The 19,764-nt window shown below is 37.3% G+C and overlaps 1 protein-coding gene across 2 annotated transcripts in view; it reads left to right on the top strand.

The window, feature by feature from the left end:
• Nucleotides 1–19,245, top strand: part of ASCC3 (activating signal cointegrator 1 complex subunit 3) — a 410,940-nt gene extending 391,695 nt beyond the window's left edge. Inside the window, exons 38-42 of one of the 2 annotated variants that reach the window (XM_006118439.3) lie at nt 11,669–11,820; nt 13,307–13,457; nt 17,105–17,314; nt 18,192–18,367; nt 18,464–19,245. In XM_006118439.3, coding sequence (XP_006118501.3) covers nt 11,669–11,820; nt 13,307–13,457; nt 17,105–17,314; nt 18,192–18,367; nt 18,464–18,611 — 837 coding nt within the window. In that variant the 3' untranslated portion in view covers nt 18,612–19,245. Of the gene's footprint in view, nt 1–11,668; nt 11,821–13,306; nt 13,458–17,104; nt 17,315–18,188; nt 18,368–18,463 lie in introns of both variants that reach the window. The other variant, XM_075923934.2, reaches the window with a different exon arrangement.
• The last annotated feature ends 519 nt before the right edge of the window (nt 19,246–19,764 follow it).

Genomic DNA, 19,764 nt, shown 5'->3' with positions numbered 1-19,764 from the left:
GGAAGTCATGGGGAGCACTGCCCATCCTCCAGATCTGAGTGCGGAAGGCAGGAAGTAGCACATCTCAGTGCTCTCTCCATCTCTTGGAGTGGCTGGGTGCTATTGGTGCTGTTTCGACGAAAGTTTAGCCAAACTTGTAAGAGATTTGGCAACATTTCAACCTACTGAATCAGCATTTTTGGATTAAACTAAGTTTGGTTGGAAAAATTCTGACTACTGTAATTCTACGCTGAAGTTTAGAAGTTGGATAGCTATTTAGTTCAAAACACACTGGGAAGCCAGTACAGATTGAACTTCTGTAAACCGGGTCTCTCTGGTACAGCAACATCCATGGTCCTGCACAACCACGGATATTTCAGGACCAGAGAATCCTGGAGGAGAGCTGGTGCCTAGGAGCCCTTCAGACTGGCAGGGCTTGTGGGCTCCTGGGAGCGAGCTGCCAGTGGGGCAAGGAGCTAGATCCCTACAGTTGAGAAGCTGGGCATGCCCCAATAGGTCTGCCCGGTGGGGTTAGGAGGCCAGGACGCTGCAGCGGGGCTTCTCAACAACAGTTGGGCTGCCCTGAGGGGTCGGAAGCCCAGTGTGCTCCAGCTGGGCTGCTCAGCAAGGCGGGAGCCCAGTGCGCTGTGAGTTGCATTGCCCAGCATGGCAGGCAAAGAGGAGGGACGGAGACCAGCAGGGCAGCGGGGCCTACGGGCGGTCCAGTGATGGAGAGGCTGGTAGAAGTGGAGCCAGATCCAGCAAAATCCCTCATCTGGGACAGGTCACGTCCCAAGGGTGACAGGCCAAGGAGGTCCAACCTGTATATGAACTTCCATAGGTACTGACCCTAAGAAGCTTTGCTTAAATAGATATAAACATATATGTGATTCAGCAGACTTTTTAATTATTGTTACTGGTGGATATAATTATGGCAAGGTAATCATGATTTTAAAATATATGTTTGGAATTTAGTTTATGATATCTGGCTTACTTGTAACATCTGGAAAGAATATTTTAGCCTTATATTGTGATCTTGATGTGGAATACAATATAAAGTTACACTCTGTAGTATGTCACATAGGCTAAGCAGGTCCAAAAAATATTTATCATTATTCTGTGTTGTTAATTTTCAGGAAAACTGTACAGTTATTGCATTTTAAAATCTATATTTCTCGTGGAAATTATGGCGGAGAGCCTCATCGGGTGTAAACAGGCATTGCTTCCTCCAAGTTCAACAGAACTATGCTAGTTTATACTGCACTGAGGAACTTGGCCTCTATTTTCAGTGAAGTACAGTGTAATCCCAGAACAAACAAATCCACATTAAAGTGGTCTGAAACCTGTGTGTGTTTCAGTAAATTAGGATGCACCAAGATGACAGCAATGTTGTAATTATCCCAGAATCAAACACTATAAATTGAGCAAAAATGTAGCTCTAAGTTTACACTTAAAAGAAACCCAAACATATTTAGGGAAGAAATACACAGTTAATGCATGTTCCCTACATTGACTTTGTACAGTAACCAAATTGTGATTAATAATCAGATTGGGATTAATACACTTGGATGTTTGTGGCCTCAGATTAGATTAAAACTGATTTTTAAATATATTAATATTTTCATATTTTTCCCTTGTGGCATCATACATAGCAGAGTTATGGTTGTTTGGATGATGTAACTGCATTTATATGGATTTTTTTCACTGAAATCTTAAATTTCAGGTGAAACTGGCACTATGTGAAGGAGGACAGTGAGGGTCCATTTCCTAAATTTCAGCATGCCTATGTTTACAGGCTGCCCATGTGCTTCTGCCTCAATGTGCAATTCAGCCAGGGCATCACTGGTACGCAAATTAGTATGCAACCAGAGAATCTGTAAAGGACCAAATCACCCACCAGTGAGATTATGACATATGTCCAATCTGTTTCTCATCACTAGGTCACTACAGCCAATTGAATTGTTGCTTACAAATCAGTTTTAGAGAGAGAGAGAGATTATTGACTACGTTATCTTTAATGTTCCAGTGATTCCTCTTTAATTCAGCTGGGTCTGTCTGCGGCTTGTATAGTCATGGCAATTAGATAAACAATCATTAAGAGTTTACTTTTATTTAAATTAATGTATTCCAACATAACTGATACACAAGATTAAGAAAGGTTTGAAGAGTCTGTGTTACTCTGTATTACTCTGTATTGTCCAAAAGAAAGAAGAGATTTGACAGAAATGCCAAATCTCTTGAAGTGTCAAAGATTACAGATACAGATAACAGAAATTGGGGGAACGGTACACCACAAAGAGGACAGGTCATGGATTCAGAACAGTCTGGATTGCTTGGTAAAGTGGAGGCAAGCAAATGATATACATTTTAATATGACTAAATATAGATAAAGGAACTAAAAATGTAACCCTTATTTACAGGGTGAGGGACAATATCCTGGGAAGGAGTGACTAGAAAGATGCTTTGGGCAAGGTCTGTATTACAGGGGAAGGTCTGCTTAAGGTACGCAATTCCAGCTACATAAATAGCTGGAGTCAATGTACTTGAAGCCAAACTTCAGCTCTATTCCCACAGTGGGAAGTCAATAGGAGAGATTTTCCCGTTGACTTCCCTTACTCCTCACAACAGCGAGGAATACTTCCACCAACAGGGGTGCCTTCAGTGTTCAATTTAGTAGGTCTTTACTAGACCCTCCAAATCAAATTCCAGAAGATTGACTTCAGCATCGATCTTCCTGCAAGTCTAGATATGGAGATTAGAGATTTTAATGGATAATCAGATGAACATGAGCTTCTAGTTCAATGCTGTAGCCAGAAGGCCTAATGTAATCCTTGGATGCATTAAAAAAGGAATCTTGAGTACAAGAGATTATTTTACCCTTTTATTTCACAGAATCATAAATGTAGGATTGCAAAGGATCTTATGTTGGTAGTTTTTATGTAGATTCTCACTACCTGGTCCTTCAGATCTTGCAAGTGACAGCTAGCTTGTCAAGGTCCTCTGGCATTTGAGACTGCTAATTAGCTTAACTTTCAATTTGAGAGACAAGAGTCCCTGTCACCTACATAGAAATCTCTTGTAGAGTGAAGTCTACCTCAGAGGTTTTGATTGAGAACCACATCTGGGTAAGGAAATTGTATGATAAGCCATAAATGCTTGAGAAATGAACAATTCATGTTCAAACAGGGACAACACAAGTTTATTTCAAAATCAGTACTACTGAAATAATTGTGTTGAGCAATGTGCTTTCAGAAGATTTCATTACTGAGCTATTTGTTTATTTTACCACACAATTTTGCTTCTGTTTGAACACAAATTGTATGTTAGCTAAAATTTTTCAGTCTACTTCACTGTGTTAAAAAACACCAGCAGCAAAGGCAATGTGGGTTTTTTAATCAGAAAAGACACTGTGCCAGGTGGGCCTGGTGTGCTGTGGCCCACCCACTGCTTGTCCAGGCCCACACCATCAGCCAGGGAGTGAGGTATGGGGCTTGTCCCACTCTTCCTCAAGTGCCCAGCGCTCCTGCCAGAGAGAGTGGGGCATCGGGGCTTACAAACTCCCTACCTGCTCCCTGGCACAGTGCTGGAGCAGGGCAGTGGAGTTTGAGAGCTTAATTAAAAGCTCTGATGGGCCAGACATAACCTGCAGACCATAGTTTGCCCACCGTGATTGATTAAGCATAAAGGAGCCAGGGGAGCTGTGTGGGAAATGTAGCATATCATGGGTATCTCTGATGTACCATAGTGAGGGAGCAGAGGAGAAGCCCCTGAAAGGACTGGCAGAGAGCCAGAAAGAGAAGAGACAACTTCCTGCTGCTTTCTACCATCTGCTCTCAGCATCAGCAGATCTTGCTGGAGAAAAGGACATTCAGGACACACGAAACAACACAAAATAGGAAGCATATAGAATAAAGGGAGAAGGCCTCCCTTGGTCAGAGAGAAAAAGAAACCTGAGGAGGGAAGGAAAATGAAGATCTCCCAATGGTGATAACAGAAAAGATCCCATGTAACAAAGATATAGAATAAAGAGTAGATTTTCATATGACTTGTCTTGTACCCCTCCCCCAACCACCAACTTGAGAAAAAGCCACCCAATACCCCTTGAAAATTCCTTTATGGGGACGGAGTTATCTGAAGTGGGCAGTGACACTCTCATACAGGAGGCATTCCTGGGGACAAGAGAAATAGTCAAAATCAGTGTCAAAATATCACTCAAATATAGGAGATCTGAAATCGGAATATCAACTTTAAACAATATTTACTCATCCTTAATGACTGTTTTTACTATCTTACTCTGCATCTGCTTTGTTGCAGAGTGACCCAGAAGTCCCATTTATGGAGTACCTAGAGTTGATTTTTGTAGTAAATGAACTTTCAGTCCCTTTAGTCAAGCTGAGTGGCATGAAGGCCAAAACAGTGCTGTAGTACACCTCATTAATTGTTGCTGCAATTATTTATATAGCAAAGTCAGAGCACATGGCACTTTAAAGACAAGAAGTACTTAAAAGGCTTAAAAGCTAAGGCCTTAATCCTGCATTAAGAGCCACATGAGCACAGCCCATCTCCGTGTCGGATCGGGGCCGAAACAGTGCAGGAATGGTGCTAAAATATGATGATGCAGAATTCCTACTTTTTTCTTTTATTTCTCTGTCGTTTTTATACCAAAATTAAGAATAATACAATGCTCCCAGGTTCTTCCATTCAGCGCATCTCTTTCCTATCCAAAAAATAAGTGCGTTCACGTACTTTTTAGTTTACTTTACTTTATTGCAAGAACATTTCTTGCATAATCAGTGTCTCTCTCATATTTTTTTAAAATTCATACATTTAATTAAATAGAATTAAAATTGAAATGAGGTGTTCCAGCAACTAGATTTATTCATGTGCAATTTTTCACTCTGGAACAACATTATTATTCTAGTCTAACCTATTATTAGCTGTAAAATATTAATAAAATGGCTTACTTAAAGGATTGGCTAACAAGAAAAGTACCATTATTTCAGCGGGTTGTTATAGTAATAAGTAATAGTAATAATTATTATTATTGGAAATAAATCTGTTGAGTTTGTTTTCTAATGTTTAGCTACTAGGTTTTATATATGGCCAATTTAGAGGAAACAAAATGACTCAATTTATCTTCAGCATTTACAAGGATTTCAATTTTCATTGAGTCTCAAGCATATGTATGTTTTGCATTTAGCATAAAATGAAGATGTGTGTCTGTTTACATAATAGCAAATGAAACAAGCAAACTTTACCATTGTCCCAGCTCCATCACAATGTTACTGTCTTGTATTTCACATCAAGACAGAGATTCTGTGGATAAATTCTGTGGGTGAAGGAACAAAATATAAAAGAGGAAAAGGTGACTTGCTGTTCTGGGTTGCTACCAATAAACTGGAACAAACAGTCTCTCTCTCTCTCTCTCTCTCCCTTCCCAACTTCCTCTCCACGTGTGCGCGCACATGCGCGCACACACACACACACACACATTTTCAGTACTGTATAAGGGGTATCTGTGAGTAGGCCTCTGTCAGTGTCTACAAGAGAGTCTATAAGAAAGGATACTTTAGTTCACTTCTGTGAACTCTTACTCTCTGTACCTATCTCCTCCGACTCTCAACAAAAATCCACTCTATTTTTAGGGAAAAAAACAAATGTTTACAAATGACAAAAGGAGATTACAAAAAAAACTAACTCAGCATAGTGGAAGCACAAAGAAAACTATATTCATATATGCAAAACAATAACCGTTATTAACACAGCTGGCAGCAGCTATCTCTCAATACGAGCATGTCTGCTGTGGCGGGGGAGGAAGGGGAAAGTCATTGATGAGGCTTGCAGCGGCCAACGAGTCCAATCTGAGCTCTGGTTTTCCCACATATGTGATAGTTGTTTGCTCAGAGAAAGTACAACTTCTGGCCAGGATGCTGTACTTTCCCCTCTCCTGTTTCACTGCCACTTGAGCAAGGAGATTTTCTTCAAATTGGGCTGAGGCTTCCTGTACAATACAAACCATTGCAGTCTATTGCCAGCCAGCTTTTCCCAATTAATGAGATCAGTGCCTCCCTTCTTAAGATACACTTTCTGGATATGCATCCTGTCCCGCATAGGTCCTCTTACCATGTCTAAGTTGAGAAAAGAGAACTGGATTTGGAATACAAGTATCAGTCATCCACTTCCAGTGATCAGCCCAGCACATCTGGCGTTTAATAATCTTTGCCTCAACACTTACATGTTAGCTGCACAGAGAGAGTGATGGTATTAGTTTCACAATCTTCCCATCTGATAGGGAGAATCTTTCTAGGGCTGCACTATTCTTATCAGTCTAGATGATTAAGATGACTTTGTATATTGCTCACATCTCCCACCCATGAAGAAGAGTGGGTATTATTACTGCATTGAAAAACAAGTCTTAGTTACCATCTACGGACCTCTGTTAATAAAGTCACAACAAAAAAACTTTCCAAAGGGTACGCTGTCACAACAGATCCTATGTTCAATCTCAACATCAAGATTGTCTGTCTGGAAGAAGTGGCTACCAACTTAAGGGAACTACTCAACTTTTTCCAGGGCTTAACCACCAATGACAATCTGTGGAGGAAGGGGTGGCAGCTGATATTGAAACACACTGGCTAGAGCATCTTAGGCTTCCCAATGTTCCCGTCAGGTAATGATAGGTACCTGAGAAAACATCTAGGATGGATTGCAAGTTAGGCTGGGTGTGCACAAGAATAGCACAGTTGTTAGCATACTGTAGGTTGGTAATAATAGTCCTGATTAACTTTGTTTTAGAATGAGGATACTGCATGTTCAGGAGCTAGTTTTCCATGTGATACTCAGTACCAGTTCCAGAATGTGATCATGAATAAGAATCAAGATCACAGCAAGACAAACAGAAAAAAAGATTGGAACAGTAGCACAGCCCTGCTACAGATAATAAAATAGACATTTTTTACAGCAGGTGGAAATTCCTTGTTAACTCAAACCTTGTTAAAAAGAAATTGATGAAGTTTTTGCACAAATGCTGTTCTACCAGCTTTGAGGACTTCCAGAGGAATGCTGTTTGGACTTGGCACCTTGTTTCTGTATTCAGTAATGGCATGTCAAACTTTCTTAGAAGATGAAGTGTCAGTAAGAAGTTCTATTACAGTATACTGAGGAATGGACTTGCTGGGGTCTTCTGAAACTTCACATTCAGGGTTCAATAGAATCTCAAAATGTTCCATTCAGGATTGATTGGGGGCTATGTTGTTCTTAAGAAGAGTGGAGCAGTCCTGAGAGTGCACAGGAATGTGCTGCTTTAGCTTGGCCCATCAATGGCATTTGTTGATTGGAAAAAAAGCTTCTCAGTTGATGTTGTCCAGCAAATCTCTGGATCTTCTTGGTCTTTGCCTGTCACCACTAATGTCACGCAGCCTCCTTTGAACTACAACTTGAAGATGATAATACGTCTCTCATTTGTGCTGGTTAGAGGGTTCTTTGTGCCAAGTGCAAAATTAACTTCTCATCTGATGAAGTAGTGCTACAATTTCCTCATTGTTCTCATCAAATCAATCCTGATGGCAGTGATAGAGGAATTCACTTAATTCACCACATGCCTTGTTAATAATGGTCTTGAACTCTTCACAATTTGTATATTATTGATGATCTCAGGTAAATCAGATAGCCTCTCAATAAGGCTTTGTTGAAGGGTCTCACAACGAGTGTAATTTTTAAGTGCCCTGATGTTACATCTCTTCCACATTTGTTTCTGTTGTATATGGTTTTGTGTTGCAAGATGCATGTTTGTAATTGATCTGACCAAAATGATGGTCCATCCAGCAGTCACGTGTACCTCTCATGTAATATGGACATCAGTATGATCGAGGGCTCTGATGATGGCACAGTCCAGAAAATGCCATTGTCCGGAATGCAAATGGTATCAGATGGTCTTATATTTGTCCCTCTGCCTAAAGATGGTATTTGTGATAAGCAAGTCATGCTCCACATATTTGCTGTGGAATAGAATGCCATTAGAGATGGTTTTCTCTGTCCCTTTTTTCCCCTATATTGTCTCTGCAGAGTTTGGGCTGTCACTCAGTTCTTGAACTGAAGTTCCCTCTGATGTTAAGTTTGTCATCTTTGGCTATGGCAATCAGGACTGAATCAAAAGCACAATAAACTGCTCCTTGGTGTCATCATCGTCATCATGTATGGAAGCATATTCACTGATGACTGTGGCATACTGGTTATTACTAAGCTTAACACAAAGAGTCATGAGATGGATTGTTACTATCCACTGGAAGTTCTAAAAGCTGGCTAGAAATTTTGTTCTTATTGGCAAAACCAACACCATGAATATACCTGTCTTCACATGGCTTCCCTTTCCAAAAGAATGCATAGTCATCGCCATCTTCTTTCAGTTAGCTTTCATCTAACCAACAGATCTCTTTTAGGGCAGCAACATCAATGTCATGTCTTGCAAGTTCTCAAGCTTTTATGGCAGTTCTTTCAGGACAGTCAGGGTATGTCTAGACTGCATCCCTCTGTTGGCACAGGGATGCAGATTAATCAGGTTGACATTGCAAATGAGGCAGGGACTGAAATATCCCGCACCTAATTTGCATAAAAATGGCCACCGCATTTTACTGACTCAGCACTTTGTCAGCAAAAAGTAGCAGTCTAGAGGGGGATCTGTGGAGAAAGAAAGCCTTTTTCGACAGATCCTGTAAAGATCCTTTCAGGAGGCATAAGGGATCTGTCGAAAAAGGCTCTCTTTCTCAACAGATCCCCCTCTAGACTGCCGCTTTTTGCCGACAAAGTGCTGAGTCGGCAAAATGTAGTGGTCATTTTTATGCAAATTAGACGTGGGATATTTAAATCCCTGCTTAATTTGCAATGTCGACCTGCCTAATCTGCATCCCTCTGCTGACAGAAGGATGCAGTCTAGACATACCCTCAATGCTTAGAAAATCTATAAAAGTATGAGCTTCACTACCTTGATTTGTATGTTCGGACCATAGAAAAAGTGATTCCACTGGACACAACCATCCAGCTTGCGGGGACAGCCTATGTTTACTGCACCTTTTTAGCCCCTTCCGCATTCAGGGTTTGTAGAGGGAATCCTGGGAAGGACCACTCAGTTGCAGCTACAGTTACCAAATTGCACATCTGTCTCACAAGTCCAAGCATAAGTCGACCAACACATAGTTGCTGCCTGCATTCATATTTGTGTCGAGGGACTGAATCCCAGAGATCACTGCTCCTGTCCCCATCACCATTCATCCATTATCACAGGACTTTTGTGCGAGATGTTAGCACCCTCGGTGGAAGCCTACACATTAAATCTAAATGGGGGAGCTGTTGCACAGGCTTATGAAACTTAACAAGAAGGAGGCCTGGACATAGTAGAGGGGAAGTCCAAAAAAACCAGAGGTCTCTACTCTGTTGTAGGACCTCATTTGCCTTCACAGCCCCAGAAAACTAAAAGGTCCTCAAATACACCTATAGAGAAGGTAAGGAAGGAAGAAGAACAGGAAAAGAGTAGTGGCCATTAAAGCTATGTCTGTCCTGGAGATATAGCTACCTTTTGATAAGTGAGATTTTACAAGGCTAAGAAATACCTTGTACAGTCTACAAGCAGGAAAAGGTTAGTTTACCAGTAAGTAAATTTTTGAAATGGCAGTCTTGTCCTTTCTAAATGCTTTTAGAGTATCATCTCCTTCAGTCTGACTAGAAATCTGTGTGTGAAGAGACACACAAGTTTCAAGACTGTGTGATTGCTCCTTTCCAATTTAATTTCCAGCCTCATCGGATTTTCTGTAGAAAAAAATACAAAGCAACTTGAGTTTCTTAAGAGATCATAACAGTATCAACATTGATAATTTTGCCTTTAAATATATATTTATCAGGAAAGTAGAAAAATTTCAGATTTACTCCACAAAAAGATTCCTTACATTCAGAATATTATTAATTGGAAGACACTTTCCCTCATCTTTCATGAGAAACGTATGTAATTTAAGACAACATTTTAAATATTTTTCTATATGTCGGTGATCCTATCACCCTAGTCTGGAACAAAACCTTTTGGAATTGCAATGTAATCTGCTAATGTAAGATGTGTGTCTGACCATGACTGAAACCAACTTGTGTGTTTTTAAACTCAGCATTTCTCTGGAATCAGTATAACTTAATTGAAATAGCTCTGCATGTGTAAACAACTCCTTTGTTTAAAGAAGATTTAACTGTTTAGTTTGCCTTAAGTAAATGTTGCCTTTTGTTTGTCTGTAAAACATTTGATTAAATGTAGAGGCTAATATAGAAAGCTCCTCATTATTCCACTAGTGGACTATAAAATGACCTAGAAGTATTGCAAGTTTTGAGGAGGCATCAAACAGTGTCATGTATTGAAAAAACACAAATACCTCTTAAACATCTTCTTTAAAAAGAGTCTACATGATTCTAGTATCAGACGAAGAACCTAGATTAAACAATGTATTCCATACTGAAATTATTATTGAACATAAATGATTATTGAATTTCCAATATGAAATGATTACTGAATTGTAATTATTATTGACTTTTCCATTCAAATTTTTACCTAATTATTGTTTTTGAAAATACATCTTGATATGAAATTAGCACAACCTAGCACAAAGAATATGATTTTGTTATTTTAAGTGTTTCTGTAGTTTGCAAACCAATAAATGTATTATAGCAGAATCTCTTACCAATTGAAATGCCCCAGTAATTCTAATAATTGTTGTATTGTGCATAATGCAAAAACTCTTATATATTTAAATATTTGTATTCAGTGTAAAAGTGTTATATTGAAACTAAATATTCCAATTTTTAACTGTGTCCTTTTGAAAGTTCTCAGTTTCTCTTTTAGTTCAACAAGCAAACACTTAGACACACTTTTAGAAAGACTTACATATGCGCTTAAATTACATGTTGTGAGCAGTTTCATTGAAGTCAGTGAAGCTATCACTGTACATAATGTTGAACACAAGTACCTGTCTTTGTGGCTACTTATGCATGCATTTTATTTTTATTTCTATTTTCTGTTAAAAATTCAACTACATAAAAATTAAGTCACTCTGGAAACTAGCATTGGCCCATTTACCATTTTGAGAGGCAATATTGTCTGTCTGAAGAGATTGTTCGGAGTCAGGAACCTGAGCTTAAATCCCAGTTCTGACACTGACTTGCTCTGTAGGCCTTAACAAGTCATTTTACCTCTGATCTTCAGGTTTATCATCCATAAACTCTTTCTTATACAGAAATCTTCAAAAACAATATTGAATTTAGTGGTAGCTTTTCATCCCTTTAAAACAAATCCTTAAAGTTGTACCTTGCAAACAATGCTTGGACTGTCCTTGAAGTCCCATTCTATGGAGCTGTAGTGCCCCTAAGCAGTGTTATGTTCTTAAAGGCAAACTCCAAAATGGACCTCTGCTGTTACATTTTGGGATATATTTTTAGTGATGATTTAGAACTTAACCCAAGTCTAATTAAAGTCAACAAAGAGACTTCCATTGACTTTAACAGGAGCTGGGTTACTACTCATTGTCAGTCTCCCATTTTCTGTGCAGCTAAATCTCTGTACTTTTCACAGTAAAGAAATGTTGTTTGTTGCTTGTATATGGAACACAAACGAGGAGATAGTTGCAACTGTATTCCTGTATTAAATGTCTTGTTTGTTTAGGCAATGCTGGATGTTGCCGCAAACCAGGGCTGGTTAGTGACTGCTCTGAATATAACTAGTCTGGTGCAGATGATTATCCAAGGCCGATGGAAACACGACTCTTCTCTGCTTACTTTGCCCAATATAGAACAACACCATCTTCACCTTTTTAGGTATGTGATTATTCAAAATGTTTATAGTTCTTTCTAACTCTTCGGGTACGTCTAGACTACAAGCCTCTTTTGAAAGAGGCTTTTTCGAAAGAATCTTTCAAAAAGCCTCTTTCAAAAGAGAGTGTCTAGACTGCAACCTCTTCTTTCAAAAATGTGAGCCGCTTTTTCGAAAGAGAGTGAGCACCCAGGCAGTCTGGATGCTCTGTTTCGAAAAAGCCCTGTTTGCATTCAAGAACGCCTTTTTTCGAAAGAACACTTTCGAAAAAAGGTGTTATTCCTTGTGAAATGAGGATTACCGCCATCGAAAGAAAAGCCGTGTTCTTTCAATTTAATTTCAAAAGAACGCAGCTGTAATCTAGACGCAGGTGAAGTTTTTTCGAAAAGTCTACTTTTTTTGAAAAAAACCGGCAGTCTAGACACAGCCTTCATTTTCTAATATTGGTTGAAATTTCATTGTGTCCTGAAATGTTGTTAATAGAGTAGAGGCTAAACTCATCTCACTCTTGCTATTTCTCTCCCAACAACTTGTTTGTTTTTAATTATTTATAAGTTCACCCACCTCTTCAGAACTCATTAAATGTTTCAGGCAACCCTGGATGGTATTTCAGGGTTAGATTTGGTGGAACTGGAACTCCTTCCAAAATTCATCCCTTGTTCCACTGTCTTAAATGACACAGTGGAACAAGGGCTGAATTTTTTGAATGAGTCCCAACTCCACCAAATCTAACTCTATTTATATAGTGATCTATACTATTTACTAATAGAAGTACACCCCTACCTTGGCCTATTTTAACTTGGCCATGCAGTACTGTACATCAAACTGATATACAACCCAGGTAATATAATAATTATTATAATGCAAAAATAAATTACTAGTATTTAGTATCAGAGGTCAGTGTTGAGTCCTGATATCAAAATATGGAAAACAAATATTCAGTATCTCCAAAGAATGTGCCTCATAGCAAATCACTTCTAAATAACTATAAGAATGAGACTCTTCTGTGGCAATAGAAAATCATACTGTTAAGACAGCTAACCCCATCTTACTCAAGTTTGGGGATTTCCTATATATAAAGTGTAAGATATAAACTGAAATTATTAATATTACAGATTTTATTGAATGGTGAATATCTCTTCTCATTATTGAACTCGTTTTGAATCTGAATAGAAACTGTTTAATGATCTTTGACCTTGGGCTACAACATAATTAGCAATACATTTTATTCCATTTTAAAACACTGTGTCCAACAGCAGATCTGATCATTTTAATCAACCTTTCAGATTCTATTGTTTATAATTCATTAAGGAGAAAGGAGCTTCATTCTTATCAGGAAAATTTTCAAGACAATAATCTGAGCAAAAGGCATCAGATACTTTCATGTAATATCTACCTTCTCTTTCTTTTCCTTCTTACCACCCTTTTCTAATCTACCTCTGTAAAATAGTTTAATGCCACATTGGAAATATGTTTTGTTGTCTTTGTCAGGAAGTGGAACCAAGGCAAAAGAAAGAGCTTGTGTGGAGGTTATCAAGGACCTATTGAGTGTCTTCCGGAATTGATTGCTGTCTCTGAAGGAAAAGAAAATGTTTTTACTTCCATTGTAGGCAGTGATTTGCAAGCTGTACACATTACACAGGTAATGCTTTCTGTAGTGATTTTAGAGTTTATTGTAAGTGTGATTGGAAAGGAAAAGTAGGTGCGAAAGTCTTTTTCCATCCTATCAGCAAATATCTTCTTATAGTCTGCAGAATATAAATTTATAAACTGTACCATATTGTTACTCTAATTTCAAGAAAGATCTAATTTTACAAGGGTTTCCTCCCACCCTTCTTTCTTTTCTAGTTATTCCATCCGCCCCTTCCCTGTTATCCACCTACTCCCATATGGGTCATAGCTGATGTTAACACTGCTCCTTGGCCTGTTGGAGATGTTTGTGTAGAACACTCAGTCCACTGATAGTTATCCACCTTTTTTGTAGTCATCTATGCTCTATGAAAACACGCATTAAAATATAGTTGGTTCCTGAAATATTCTTTCAAACAGAATATTTGCTGGGAGTATATTTTGTAGATGGTCCAATGTTCAGTTTCTGTTTTTGAAGATAAAAATCCTGTATAGTCCCAAATTAATTAAGATATCTCTTGCCCTTTATTTCACTTTTTAAGCTGTTTCTAAATCTTAGCAGTAAATATAATATTAGTAACACGAATATATTGATCACTAATAGACATGTAAAGGAAAAAAACATCAAAATGTGTTCTGGCTTTTAAAAAATTCTTCATAATTGAAAGGGAAATACAGAACTTGACAATTTAGATTGTATTAAATCTAACACTGGCATGAAAACAAAAAGGAAAGCATTTAAATGTCCATAACCGATATCTGCATTTCTAACTAAATTACCATCAAAATTTTGAATAAAATTATTTAAATAAAAACAAGGCCTTCTTTAACAACAACACATTTCTAACATAATACATATTGATTTCAGTCCAAGTTTTAGATGTGATGAAAAATTAGAACATTGTTATAATTAGTTCAGGGAGAACTCAGAAGTAAACTTACTTAATTTATTTGCATAAATTGCCATTCTGTTATCTTTAAAAGCAAATGCAAATTGGCTCTGTCTGATATGATGATGGTTATTTGGCTCAAAAGTGCTTCAATTTGCGTAGCAATCTGGTGCCGTCTCTGCAGTGAGGCGATCCCAGGTAACATACAAATCCTGAATTATTCCAGAAATTAGTATGTTTAAAGCATCAATTTAAGTGCTAATTGCAGTAGTAATGAGAAAAAGCAGTACTACTGTGAGATTTGCATCTACTGCCCCATCAGTATGCCTGGAACGGCTGCTGACTGGCAGAGGATTTGGCTTCTAATTAAATAATTGTATGCATGGCAGTGTTCTCGTCTGATTCAATAGATGAAGATTAATCCTCAGATAAATATGTTTGGCTGGTATTGAAATGTCTTAGCAGTTTCTTCAAAAATAGCTTGTGTGTATGTGATGTGTACATACCGAGTGTATGGGGAAGAGGGTGTAAATATAGATACATATAGAGAGGGGATATATGATGTGTTACAGTGTAAAGGAAAAATTTCAATCATATGAGTTTGGGATGGCCACATTACTCATGTCTGGAGTCATGCAGGGCATCCCAAATATTGGCTGATAATACCTTAATATCATTACGTATTCTGTACATGCAACACATCTTTCACACAAAAACTATTGCAGAAATATTATTGAGTTTTTGGGGAGGGGGTTAATTCTATTGGGATTACTTTTGATACTTCATCTGTAAAGTCAAGTGCCTTAGTTGCCGCACATACAACTGCACAGAGGTCAAAGGAAAAGAAAAAATACTAAAATGTTTAAAAGACCAAAAACTTGTTTTCTGTATATAAAAATATGACAGATTTAAAGTCTGATATCTTGAAACCATTCAGGGTTCAAAGCAAGTGATAAGTATCCCATGGGAAAGCTTAGAATATTCCCTTACAGTGGTACAAAGTTCCTGCGTCAAGCTATGATGTGAGTTCATAATAGCACTTAAATCTGCCGTTATGTAGGTCTGAAGGGTGACTAACCTGAGCTTTAGATAAGTGAAATTAGCGGGAGGTGGGGAGGTAAGAGGAAGAAAACTACATCTGGGAAAAAAGGAAATATTTCTGAGGAAGATTGATAATTTCTAAATGGCAGCTCTTGAAATGCTAAAATGAATCCTGGAAATGCTAAAATGAATCCTGGAAATAAGGATTATTAGTAAAAGTGTGAATGATGCCATCAAAGATTCATGAAAATTATAGTATAATTCTTATGTGGTTATCACTATTGTATATTGGCTACGTGCATGTGTTAGTGGGTTCATGCATTGTACATGTGAATATGTACACATGCAAAAAGGAATGTTCATCATCATATGTATATATATGTGTGTGTATAAAAGGTGAGTAATTTTGCATAGCCAAAAAAAGTAAAATTTTTCAAATTTCAAAATCTAGAAGCTAATTTTGTCTAGAACATACAGTTTTCAAAACTGCCATAGGATGGTCATTGCTTTCCAAAGTTAACAGTCTTAGATCTGGAGACAGTAATTCGTTTACATTGTGGTTAGTTCAGTTTTTCACTCAGTGATACTGTGTTACAGTATGATAGTGTCTGCACAGTAAAGAATTATTATACTGTGGGATAGTTACCAGACAATATCCTCTGACACAATCAAAACATGGTAAGGAAATACACTATATACAGGATCAACCTATGTTCTTGAAACATAATACATCTCCACAAAGTTCCAGGCAGTAACACAGTTCAAACAAGTTTTGTTTAGCATTGTTTGGCTACAGCTGGAAAACTTTTTCAACCAATATTATAATGAAGTTCTTGAGCTCAGTAGTGTTAACATGTAAATGAGACTTCATGTATAATTAAAGGGTCAGATGCTCGGTTAGTATGTGTCAGCACATCTTCACCGAAGACAATGGAGCTGTGCTGATTTGCCCCAATTGAAGATCTAGCTCAATTGGTCTACAATGTTTTTACAAATAAAGCACAAATCATCTCATGTGGGGCTGAAGGATCACTACTTCCACCCACACAGTTTTCTGTTCCTAGTACCAGTTCAACATAGTGGGATCCTGGGGGAGAAAGATAACAGAAGGACTGTTGCAGATTCATGAAGTGAAAAAAGAAAGGCTCGGGTGCCTTTAGGAAGACTATAAGGACAGGGATGCTTCATGGGGATAGATGCGAGAAAACTTTAAGTATGGCTAAGTTCGGATAAGTATTTGAACTTTTGGATAATTATCTGAATTGATCCTCTGAACTCTCTGAGGTTTGCCTGCCACTGATTAGCACTGCACTGACTCACTCATTATGGATTATGTTGAGGAAGTTTAATTCAGACCTTAATTATACTAGTTTTTAGTGGCTTATAGAAAAAATACATAATCAGGAATAATGATTTTTCCTTTTGTTCAGAAATATCATAATCTTGTTGAAGCATATATAGTGCACTTGAGTTTTGCATTAGATTTATTTGCTTAGAAATACTGTAAGAGGGGTTAATAAGGGAGGCTTTTTCTTAGAGTGAGCTGGAGTTTATATAATTTAAAATGCATCAGATTTGTTAATACCTAATAGTAAGATCAAAATGTACATTAATGTGTAGAATACATCATGACATTTTCTAATATTATGACAGCAGAATGCAGTTCAGAGGTTTGTGTTGTAGCTGAAAATGAACTTTGTCATTTTGTGCATGATCTGTTCTTCCACAGGCTTGGAATTTCTTGTCCCATTTGCCAGTTATAGATGTTAGTTTGAGCATTAGAGGATGCTGGAATGGCTCATCTGGGGAGCAGAATGAACTGCCTATCCCTACTCTGGCAACAGATATGAGAGATGACAAAAAGTGGATCACTTTACATGCTGATCAAGAATATGTCCTCCAGATAAACTTGCAGAGAGTCCAAATGAGGCATCACAAGGTAGGGTATTCATAATTTTCGTTCTGTAATATACCAGATTTTGATACTTAGTCACTAAGTTACTGGAAGTGTAGTGTACATACAGTAAGTTTCTATTGTACTATTAATGCTTTTGTAAAAATCATTAGTGCTGAGGTAGCTGGCTCAGGCTTTAAGATCAGGGTTTGACTTCTACCTTGCAAGAATGTCATCCTAAAAGTACCTTTCTTTTCCAAACAATAGCACTGATTGTAAAGGCAGCATGATCAGACTCTGCATGAAGCTTCATTGCTTTGTTAGTGCTTTTTTTTCTTCCTGTGGATTGTTAGCAAAACCTTTCCATCTGTACTACACTAAGTGAATGCTGAGTGAGTGTGCATCATTATTAATACATTCAGCTTCCAGAAATAAAGTCACCTGTCTTAAAGAATCACAGAAATAATCTTCCAATTTGCTACATCAACCTAAAATAAAGACTTCAAGTATTGTCATTGCCTTTATACTAATCTCAGACAATGTTGATTAATTTTATTTAAAAATGCTAAGAATACAATCAGCCATTTTTGAGAAAATAGCAATCACCGTGTTTTAAATGAAATTGTCAAAAGAAGCAGATTTTTAATTCATAATTTGATTTCTTAAAAAATAAATATAAACCCATTCAACAATATATGGAATAATATTACGTTTATTGGGTTTTCTCTTTTGTATGTTCCTGTGGATAACTTTTTTCCAAAAGGCTGTTTCTAAAAAAATGACAAAAGTGTTCTTGTTCAGTTCAAGTTTTCTGTAAAATATGTATCATCTTGTCCATTATGGTGGTGGTGCTCTTCAAAGACAAATGATGGTTTGAGTGGAAGATGCCCAGTTGTATTCACTTGTATTTTCTGCCTAGCAGGGAAGGCAAGACAGTAAAGCAGTTGCTCCTCGATTCCCCAAAGCCAAAGATGAAGGATGGTTTTTGATACTGGGAGAAATAGATAAAAAAGAACTCATTGCCCTGAAAAGAGTTGGATATGTCCGACATCGAAATGCTGTCTCAGTTGCTTTTTTTACTCCAGAGTCTCCTGGAAAGTAAGATGAGCTTTGAATTAAAATTATCCAGTAGTTTGACTTTAAATGTTGACATATTGGAAAAAAAAAATTGATGCTACTCCTATTATGTTTTAGGTATATCTACACATTGTATATCATGAGTGACAGTTATCTTGGAATGGACCAACAGTATGACATTTATCTGAACATCAAACCACCTAGCATTTCAGCACAGATCAGCACTGAGGTCTCTGAAGCTGTAAGTCACCTGGCTCTGAAGTAACATGACCTGAACAATCCATTTCAAAGGAGCGGTCTTGAAATCTGTTCAGTCATTCTGGACAAGAAAGAAATTATGTTTGCCTTAGTCGAATCAACTTCTAACCTCAAGACACCTAAGAAATTGGAAGTGACTGCTGTATTGACTCTAGTAACACAGAGTTAGCCATGGTGGCCTTAACCTTTTACAAAATGTTGCCTTTTATCATTTCATTTTTGTATCATCCTTGAAATGTAAAACGGATCTCTTGTATTGTTAATGTAAATGCCAAAATTGTATGTTGGCAGTTCAGAATAAGAAAAGTAATAGCTATTTTAATTTGTACACATTTAGTGTTCTAGTCTTCATATGTAAATGATTAATCTGTAGCCAGTGTTGGTATTGTTTAAATGATTTTTTTCTTAATTTATGAGGAGAATTCAAAATTTGAACTAGGAATTGCAAGAAAGTATTGCTAATATATTTAGTGTGTAAGACATATCTGTAAGAAATTATCTACCCTAGACCTTTCAATGTAAAATGTATAGGATATATAGTGATAAAAATCAACTCTTAAGCATACCATATGTTTTGAAGGTAGGAACATTTTTAAAAATTTGTGTTCATTATACATTCAATAAATCTGGTTGTAAAGTCATGGCAACTAATCAAGCAGTTGATTTCAAAATGAACAAACCATACAAATACGTTGCTTATAAATTTATCTTTTCACTAATTTCCTGAAGATTAATGCTTTTCTGAATTCTTTAGAATGAGTATCTGACCTGTTTATTACTTTATTTTGCCATTCTAGTGTAATACACTCACTGCAGGACCCAATACCCCCTAATGAAAATAGAATTTTTCAAACCTTTGTAAACAAAATACCTTGTTAAAAAGTGTTAAGATTGAGAAGGTTTCAGGGAAATCTAGCCACACACAAAAGCCAATTTTATTTTGTTACAAAAATTTTTGTTAACATTCAAAAACACACACACGTGAATGTTCAGACATTCACGCAATATACCTATTTTTGGCATTTTGCTTATACTTTGTCTGAATGGTATTATGTCCTGTATTTAGATTGTAAGCTCTTTGGATCAGAGACTATCCCATGTGTGTGTATTAAATCTCACACATTGAAGGTTGCTGCAGTACAAATGATAGATAATCCTTC

This window comes from Pelodiscus sinensis, chromosome 3 (genome assembly GCF_052426305.1).
Source record: "Pelodiscus sinensis isolate ZL-2025 chromosome 3, ASM5242630v1, whole genome shotgun sequence".
In the NCBI taxonomy this organism is placed as follows: domain Eukaryota; kingdom Metazoa; phylum Chordata; order Testudines; family Trionychidae; genus Pelodiscus; species Pelodiscus sinensis.
This window is presented reverse-complemented; position numbering and strand designations above follow the sequence as displayed.